General features: G+C 38.8%; 1 protein-coding gene across 11 annotated transcripts in view; it reads right to left on the bottom strand.

Annotated features, from left to right (window-relative positions):
• Window positions 1–10,456, bottom strand: part of Wdr62 (WD repeat domain 62) — a 79,850-nt gene that overhangs the window by 20,948 nt on the left and 48,446 nt on the right. For 10 of the 11 annotated variants that reach the window (XM_018034497.2, XM_018034504.2, XM_018034502.2 and 7 more), the window contains one exon: window positions 6,312–6,403. In XM_018034497.2, the coding sequence (XP_017889986.1) occupies window positions 6,312–6,403 (92 nt within the window). Of the gene's footprint in view, window positions 1–5,060; window positions 5,148–6,311; window positions 6,404–10,456 lie in introns of those variants that run through there. The other variant, XM_026818463.1, reaches the window with a different exon arrangement.

Raw genomic sequence — 10,456 nt, 5'->3', positions numbered from 1 at the left:
TTTTTAATTATAGGAAATGCGTTTTTCTAAGGTACACAAACTTTTGGGATTGACTGTATAGCCAATACATCCTTAATTTTCTCACACTTCTTTTTGTTGTATTCTCTAAAGGTTTATGCTCGTTAATAAAGTAATAATAATAATAATAATAATAATAATAATAATAATAATAATAATAACTAACTAGCTTCGAAATCCATTTCCCTGCGTTCTCGAGGGTTTCGACTCAATAGTTGACCTGGGAACGAGATCTGAATTCGAGTCGAAAGAATGGGAAATAGAAATCACACAGGAATCATAGCTAGTCGAGCTTTTGTATGTTTCCTCGTTTAATATTAATAACGAGCCGAGCACGAAAAGTGAGGGGAAGCACGAGACGCGAGCTCGTCGCGCGGTTACACGTAATTACGTTGCCCCTTCGAGGCTCGAACACGGGGAGGATCGAAGCGAACAACGTAACGAAGCGTGGCGAACACGACCAAACATCTACCGTTTTTCGCGACTAGACGAGAGACGAGGTCGTGCGAAGTCTGAAGGAGTCACGCCTCGCCCATACGACCCGGCTTACTGAAACTGGTACACGTTACTCACGAATTGCCTCCAGTTTATAGAATTTGTTCCTCAGCTTCACACTACCATGCTAGTTTAGTTCAAGCAGCTCTCTGCTACTTTCTCTCAAATCCAATCTCTTATTTCAACTCGCGCGATGCTAAAACGTTATCCATAAATGTTTCCACTTCCCAGTTGGCTACTTTACATGCTCGTTCGCATTGGAATTCGTTAAAGCAGCGGCGTAATACACCAGGAAACCACCTCCGGTCTGTTATTTCTAGTTAGGAGTTGCGTGCGGACAAGGAGCAGTAAGGTCGCCAGTATAAAGGTTACTGGGACGATTATCGGGCACGGAAACCGATCGACGGTCGTTCTTCACTATCCCGATGAGATACAGCCCAGTTCATAAATATATAGGCATCATTCGTCAATTTTATAAAGTAATCTAGGCTAAATTCTTTAATGGATGTCGATCAGCAAAAACTAGGAGTTTATAGATAGCAAAAAGCAACTTGTTCAAATGTAGGAATGGTTTGATTCATTAAAGTCTGCTGTGAGCAATTTTTCTTCCTAGTCCAATTTAATTTTCTGCGATACTTGATTTCAATCTCAACGAGATACACTTTAGTAGATAAATATACAAGGTGCTTCAGAAAAAGTATCAGAGCCGAAGAGAGGTGATTCTATAAGTGTCTCTGAACAACAATTTTCTTCGTTAAAACACAAAGTGAGGCATAACTTTTCGTTAATAATTCAAAAATCATGCCTCATTTTGCATTTTAGCAAAGTTTCAAGTTTCGACTGAGGAAGTGACTAGATAATTCTGGACAGGTATGTATCATGACAAATGGATATTCGATTCTGGCAAACGTTTTTGGCAGGCTAATGGTAGTCGTGATGGCCAGCGAACAGTTTATTAAACTGGCAATTATACCTTCCAGTTTCTCGACGTCTCGATTGGCACGTTTCTCCGTAGCAGAGGTAAGGAACAATAGCCGTGCAAAAGGGAGTGAAACTCGCGTATAACTGCGCTTACTCTCGTTTTCTTGCTCACAAAGTCCGACCGCGTTTGCTCGTTAGCCGTAAAAGATTGTCCCACGCTCGCTAATTCCGTATGCCCTATCTAATTACTGGACAAGTGTAACTTTATTTTTAACCCGAATTATTCCAAATACGAAACGTTTTCGGTAAAATATATTAAAAAACAAGGTTTAAAAATAGTCTATAACAAAGGAAATAAAATCTGACTGACTTGTATTGCAGATTGCATAAAGTGCTTCCAGCGTGGACGTTTAAACTTTCATTTTTCTAAATCTTATAAGTTTGAAAGATGTTGGACGATCGATGAGAATATGGAACGAGGCAAGGATGCAGCAGGGAAACGAACGGTGGATGTCTGGCGGCCTTGGAGAAAAGTTCAATCTCGAGTTTGGCACACGCCGATGGGAAAGCGATGCTCGAGAGAGCATCGTGTAATTAGCGTGAAATGAAACGCCCCCGAGTCCTACTAACGATACCTCGATCCGCGACCTTCTAACTCGAACGCCGATAGACCTAGAAACTCAGTTTTAAAACGATAGTTGTTCACAACGATGACTACGATTCGATTTCCAAACGGAAAGCATAGAAAAATTTCTGGCAAACGTTTCATGCAATATTAATGATAGGTTCGTTAATGGAACGGAGTCGAGACTGGTCCGTTGAACCGTGAACGCGAGGTTACGAACAAACGATAATTAGCTTAGTTGCAATTAGCCGGCAAGTGGCAGCGGTTATTTATGGGCTAATGCGTGATACACAGAGTACTTCGTAATCAACCGGAGAAAATATAAAGAATAGAAGTACAGAAATCTCCAGTCTTATTTACGTTTATTCTTTTTACCACTGTACTGAGAATTAGTTTCACACTTATGATGATTACTCAGCAAATATTGGAATTACAATGGAATTGCATACAACTTAATTTGTAGGTAATAATAGTACCTCCAATTTTTATTTGAAACATCTTTTGGTACCGCCAATAATTAATGAGTAATTGAGAAAATACGAAAATTGAATTGTTGTAAACCTTCAATGATTTTGTCGATTTTAATGAATTGTCAATAACTCGTTTATTATTAACGCTAGCGAAAAATGCTTTTAATAAAAGTTAAAACAAACTACTATCTACAAATAAAGTCCTACATCACCTTTTGCTAACTCCAACATTTTTCGAGTAATCCTCGATTTTCCTCCAGATTTAAGTGAGGACAGAAGAAGGAGGAGGAGAAGAAGAAGTCTAATAAATCACGCCTGGAGGAAACCCGTAGTTTGAATACGGAGAAGCTTTTGTTTCGAGATTTCTAGCAGGCACGCGTGAACACGCGTGCGCGCTAGGAATCTTGTCGAGAAGCTCGTTATTACGGCTTGTCTGTAATTACACTCCATTACGTGAGTGAAAAATCGTAATTTCGCTGTAGCCGACATGCGTATGCATCGAGTTGCTGTTTAAGCGTTATTGTACTTGCCAACTAAACGAATCGTTCCCAAGATTTCAAGGAAAGGCGCGGTGGAAGAAGTGCAGCGAGCCACGTAATAGATGATGGCAGCTCGGATCGAACGATTTAATTGTCGCCGATACGTATCACTCGAGGCGGAACTCCGACACAGAATCTTTTGGTCCGTTCACCTCTCTCTTGACCCGATTCTTCGCCCGAGTACCGCACGTACCTCCTCGATCGCATTCGATATAGCCAGACGTCCTATATGTTCGTCTTAAGAACATTTACAACTTTGCATACTCCTCAGAAATGTAATTCTATTACATTTCCAGTGCTACAACCACTGCAGATTTTTATGTAAAATGAAACATGCAGGGTATCAATTTAAGAAATAATATTTAGTAAATATATCCTTTAATCCATTTGCATCATAAACAAAATTCAAGTAATACTTTATAAAAATTTTTATTGAAATATAAATTTATATAATAATTATGCAGAGAAGTAATCTATAGTAATATATCTTTAATAATAATACTTTTATTATTTTATAATATATTAATACTAATTATCGTTTAAACATCATATTATGCATTTTGCTGTTCATACTTTATACACTTATAGACTAATAAGAAGAATACAGTTTTCATAATGAATAATACAGCTGGAATATGAAAACCACATTGTACTAAGAAACGAAAGTTTCTACTAAAATCAGATTCTTTACATTGATGCCATTAATGTTTCATCCTTCATAAAAATTGCAATTTATTTATCATTAGGATAGGCCATTCGAGTGAAATGGGCAAATGATGTGGAGGACGAGAGGCGACCGTGAAAGAAAGTTCAGCTTCGTTAGCGAACAACGAAAAAGTGCTCGCACGATTCCTCCAGTCACGGATAAACGCGGACGGTACAAAAGGAGGAGGCTCTCCGGTGGCGTGAATGGAAGAATGGCGAAAGTGCGATCAGAAGATTACTACAAACCGGGGATAGGACGAGCGTCACTGTTTCCTCGGCGTCGTTCCTTGAAATTCGCCTCATTCACAAGTTTTATCCTTGTTCCATACCAAAGTGATAACGTCAAGTAACTTTTCACATTTCCTTTCAGTTTGTAATTTGACAATTCCGTTTACAGAAATTCCAGTCATATTTTATTTGTTCAAGTTATTTGGGAGCAGGGTTGCAAATTTTTTAATTTCCAGATTAACAATTAACGATTAAATCTCTATAATAGAAATAAGAATTTCTTCCAATAAAACTAATTAAATAATTTTTATTCTTAATTAGTCAGATCCAAATAAAAAATTAAACGCTAATTGCCAATTGATGTTCAATTAAATTATAAATCTAATCATTTACCTGCAACTCTGTTTGCAAGTATAAGTTAAACGAAGAAAGCAACCGAGCTTTGTGGCAATGGGTGAGGATGCTTGGCGTTGAGAAAGGGTTGTAAATATATGGGTCGCAGAGGAACATCTCTATCGCAATAAAGATCCGATATTGCTGATCGAGATAATCCTCCGCTTCCGCGTGACTCGCGTTATGCAAAGACTTCGTTCCCACGAATATCGGTCGGGCCTCGAGTCAACGGATTTGTAACACGATTCTACATCGTTCCTCTTCTTCCCTCTCTATTCCAATTAAAGCCGAGATCAAACTTCTGTTAGATAAGTTTGCAATTTTTCAAGCTGGTAACTTGTAAACTTTATAATTCAGGTAGTGAAAGTATGAGGAAGATTAATGTAATCATTGATGTATTTGTTGTGGATATTTAAGTATTTCTCCTTAGAATCGAATTTATAGAAACGATAATTGTTAATCGCTTTATACGGTCAGTCTAGCATATAATAAACACGTTAGTGTCTTAGTTAATCCAAAATAAAATTCACTTGTACTCATAAATCTTAACAAAATCATTGAACAAAGAAAAGTGTCTTCTTATCTAAACGTTGCTGTCTACTAGTGAGTAGAAACATGCGAGAGATCGATCAAAGAAAATGAAGAGACTGGATCTGGAGAACTTACCCAGCAGGATAGGCGACCAACTCGCTGGTCGCGTCGCAGTCCAGGGCCGCGTTGCTCGACACGGTCACGCCGAGCACACGTTCCAGCTTGATCTGAAACAAATTCAACATTGTTCGTCCATTTTCTTACATATTTTCAAATACATATTAAATAAAAATAATCAAACACTCGGCTAAGTATTTACTTCATAATTGTGTCTAATCATAGTACGAATGCAATATTTGATATGCAAATATCAAACATGAGCTCTTTCCTTCGAATTTCAAAAACAGTATACAATTGAGAAAAGTGTATGTGAAGATAAACGCAGGCTAATTTATGGATGAACGAAATTTCTACTTGTATCTATTTACAGAGAGTGATTTTGCAAGAATGTCCGCATCGCAGATCGGATCGCCGGTTTAACGCTTACTAATTAGTTAATTAACGCTTCGAGCCGCCGTTAACGAATGTCGTCCGACGGGGAACATAAGTACTGGTGCACGTGTGACTGCATAGATCGCGTATATAATGGCTGCGTCTAATCGCTTCCCGGGCGATCCGCCGAGTCTCATTAACGGCAGCTATTTTCGAGCTAGATAATCAAGCCAGACTTAATGCGCGGTATCGACGCCTATCTTCGCGAACAATAGTTCGTCTAGGTTCTAGGCTCCAGCCAACGACCGTGTGAAACAGTATTTCTTGAAACCGCGACGATCGGCCTGCGAGATCCATCGCGTTAGTATACCATTAATGTATTTATCGCAGGTTTTGATCGGACCATAAATTCACACGATAAACGGGAAAGTAACCGAGAGGATGAGTCGACAAAAGTTTTCACTCAAATAACCGTTTGCTAATGTCCTCTTCTTCCCTCTCTATTCCAATTAAAGCCGAGATCAAACTTCTGTTAGATAAGTTTGCAATTTTTCAAGCTGGTAACTTGTAAACTTTATAATTCAGGTAGTGAAAGTATGAGGAAGATTAATGTAATCATTGATGTATTTGTTGTGGATATTTAAGTATTTCTCCTTAGAATCGAATTTATAGAAACGATAATTGTTAATCGCTTTATACGGTCAGTCTAGCATATAATAAACACGTTAGTGTCTTAGTTAATCCAAAATAAAATTCACTTGTACTCATAAATCTTAACAAAATCATTGAACAAAGAAAAGTGTCTTCTTATCTAAACGTTGCTGTCTACTAGTGAGTAGAAACATGCGAGAGATCGATCAAAGAAAATGAAGAGACTGGATCTGGAGAACTTACCCAGCAGGATAGGCGACCAACTCGCTGGTCGCGTCGCAGTCCAGGGCCGCGTTGCTCGACACGGTCACGCCGAGCACACGTTCCAGCTTGATCTGAAACAAATTCAACATTGTTCGTCCATTTTCTTACATATTTTCAAATACATATTAAATAAAAATAATCAAACACTCGGCTAAGTATTTACTTCATAATTGTGTCTAATCATAGTACGAATGCAATATTTGATATGCAAATATCAAACATGAGCTCTTTCCTTCGAATTTCAAAAACAGTATACAATTGAGAAAAGTGTATGTGAAGATAAACGCAGGCTAATTTATGGATGAACGAAATTTCTACTTGTATCTATTTACAGAGAGTGATTTTGCAAGAATGTCCGCATCGCAGATCGGATCGCCGGTTTAACGCTTACTAATTAGTTAATTAACGCTTCGAGCCGCCGTTAACGAATGTCGTCCGACGGGGAACATAAGTACTGGTGCACGTGTGACTGCATAGATCGCGTATATAATGGCTGCGTCTAATCGCTTCCCGGGCGATCCGCCGAGTCTCATTAACGGCAGCTATTTTCGAGCTAGATAATCAAGCCAGACTTAATGCGCGGTATCGACGCCTATCTTCGCGAACAATAGTTCGTCTAGGTTCTAGGCTCCAGCCAACGACCGTGTGAAACAGTATTTCTTGAAACCGCGACGATCGGCCTGCGAGATCCATCGCGTTAGTATACCATTAATGTATTTATCGCAGGTTTTGATCGGACCATAAATTCACACGATAAACGGGAAAGTAACCGAGAGGATGAGTCGACAAAAGTTTTCACTCAAATAACCGTTTGCTAATGTCCACGATGAAACAGTATATTAATAAAGAAATTAAATAATCATACGGATTGCTGATTATTTTTATACTGAAACATGTTTTATATATAGAGCTTCAGCACGTTGAATTAATTAACAAAATTTTATTCATCCTCCCAAGGCTTTTTAATAAAATCAGTGTATATTATTTTATATGAATCATTAAAATAAGTTCTGTATGAATTGTAAGTCTGATGAAGCTACTTGAATTAATTCTTCTTTTTAATAAAACTTCATTCATCCTCTCAAGGCTTTTTAAGAAAATCAGTGTATTTTAACCGTTCCTTCTGCTTTCTGATATACTTAATAAATTAAATTATGTTATGTTACAGGACAATACTCATCAAGTAGTTATGGGGCATCGATCTGAAACAGCTAGGAAAGGCGGGGTTTGCTAATACCGCGTGCTTCCGTTCCTCTTTTTTTCACGGCTCTCCTCAGAAGTTCAGAGAAACTCATTTGATCGGTATCAGCGCAATACGCCGCGACGTGTAACGAGAATTATTCATACACCGCTTCGCTAAGCTTTCGTTCTCGAACGAGATTCACCGGCCATTCATCTAGGCCACTGGAATCACTGTACGCATCGATTAATATGTCGCAAGTTAATAATAATGCTACTTCTTAATGGTATTGTATCTTTTTTTATATTTGTTTTAATTTTTTTATAATTGCATAAAATCTTAGAAGAGAGGCACTGTCCTCCCTCACTTAGATCGAGAGACACTTGCGCTCTCCCTGGACTTTCATCGATCACAGGATCGTTCGTAATTACGACCCACTGAGCCAATTCTCTTCGTATCGAGTATCAAGTCACTCTACCGTGTCGTCATTAACCCACGGAACCTGGTCCTTCCTACTGAGACACGCGACCGTCTCTGCGAATAATAGGTGAAACTACCGAAACCATAATCGATGTGATCATGAACATACAAAATACTCAGATTAATACTAGTAAAAATAAACTTAATTACATTCTCTTAAATGTTCCCTTGTCTGTTTTATGGACATGAATTTTATTATGGCTCCTATTAATTTTCGATTAGTTGAAACTCTTCGCAACAGAATTATTCCACAGATTTGATAATTGATCAATTCACGTTAACACGAAGCGTGAACGTAATTGACTGTTACGTGATGATTGCGCAATGGCAAATGCATTTCCAATGACGTTGACGACGATTTCCACCGGTCACGGTATAAGTAAAGGTGTGATTACTTTGAATGTTTTTAGAATAGAAAAAGCTGCTTCCTCGATCGAGGTTACGTATTGGACGATAGTAAATCAAATAAAAAGATGTTGAATTGCGTTATAACGGTCATTGGGTTTTCATCGACGGAAGTTACGTTGGCCGTGGAGAATCGAGAGCGGCGTAGGCCGAGATCAGAGCATACGTGATCTCTCGCTACTCTTCTATCTCGAATACCGCGACATTGATTCGCTACGTACACGACTGGTTTGTTAAATGTGGGCGTCTGAACCATTCTGTTTGCTATGAAATTACTATAGAAAAGCTAGATCGATGGTAAACGTTGCTCAAATCAATCGATTTAGAGATTGTAGATAGTTTTATTGATTCTATAAAATAGTTAGATTTAATGCATTGCATTTGTAGAGGAAATAAAGAAATACTATTCGAAACTATTATTATAAGATATTAAAGATGAAACAGAAATTTAGATTTCATTTTATAAATAAATAGTAAAATGTTTTATACTGGATTAATAATGATTGCAATGAACTATCAGGGAATCCTTACAAGACTTCAATTATTATGGAAGAATTTTTTTATGATTATTAGTAGAGACGATGGAAATGGAAAATGATAGAAAGTGTATATTAATTTCTCGGGGTGAAACCTTTCATCGAGAGCAGCTGATCGATCGACACGTCCAGAGAAAACGGCGAGATGACAGATAGAAAGGGAAGAGCGATTAAACGAAGAACCGTGTCGCGTATGTTCCCCATAATTTAACAAACTCTCTAATCATTATCTCACTATACCCTACGTGTACCTCAAGACCTTTTTTCACGGATCTCTCTTGCCAAGCGGAGACTTATTAAAAACCAACGTAAACCCGAATTGGAGTCCCTCTTGGTCTGAATCCTTGAGAGTAGAATATTGAGAGTACACGAGTTCCAACTTTCTCTCGATCAATCGGGTTCTAGGCAGTAGGCAGCGTATCCGGGCCAGTAAATTACTTAATAGCTCGCGACCAATCTCGAGAAACGGAACAATTCAGAACAGAACAATGAGATTCCAGTATACGTATAGAATTACCAGGAGAGGGACCTTGAACGGGAAAGAGCAAGGCCGAGAGAGAAGGAGCGAATGCTGTGCTGAAAATTCACTCGGTCGTTTCTAAACGGGGAAATATTCGAAGAGCGTCGACGTTAATGGGACCGACGTACACCCGAGATGGTCGCACGTGTCTTGTCTTGTCCGGTCCATGGAAATCGTAACGATGCGGGCACGCGTGGACTTCTGTCTATGCACATCTATGGTTTGAGTGTTTCGCAACGTCCCGGCCGTTTCGCGGAACACAGCCTGGAAAACGCAACGATGTCGCCAGGTGCACTAGGGAACCACTGATGGAAAATCGAAAGCTAAGCAAGTTAAAAGATCTATTCTTTGAATGCAGTTCTTCATTAAAGTCTGGGCGGATGGCAACCCTACTCGCATAAATGCATAACTTGTACGCACGACTGAAACTTGAAACGAAGGTTTGTCGGTTGTAAAAAGGAGGCCGTTTGATGGCCGATGATACCGCCTCTTATCTTCGCCGACCGATAGCAATCGAGCAACGTGGTTCTCGAGAAACCGGTTGCGACGCTTTTAGCGATGATCCATCGAATGCAACGCGAAAACGTCCTTGCGCGAGTACGATCGACGCGTTGACGCACGTTAACCGACTTTTTGCGCGGTTTCCTCCTTCCTCCGACATCTTCGTGTCGCCATCGAGATTTCATACATCGTAAATCAACAACAGGTATCATCTAAAATCGACAGTATTTACTGATTTCATTGAAAGAAGCTTTTTGTACATTTATATTATTAGACTGTAGATTTCATGCATTTATAGAAAAATGGTATTATCACAGAAATTTCGAAAATCGTAGTTTCTTACGTCTTCCGGTCTGCAACTGACAATCAGATAAATTGAATTTTCATACGTTGCCGTGTCTAACTTTTTTATGCTTTCATCGATTTTTATAAAACTTCGTACATTCATAAAACTCAGTTATATATACAAACAGGATACTTCAAATTTTTATCGGAGATCTTA

The sequence above is a fragment of the Ceratina calcarata genome, unplaced genomic scaffold (assembly GCF_001652005.2).
Source record: "Ceratina calcarata isolate Rehan_Ccalc_2016 unplaced genomic scaffold, ASM165200v1 scaffold79.2, whole genome shotgun sequence".
Taxonomy (NCBI): Eukaryota; Metazoa; Arthropoda; class Insecta; order Hymenoptera; family Apidae; genus Ceratina; species Ceratina calcarata.
This window is presented reverse-complemented; position numbering and strand designations above follow the sequence as displayed.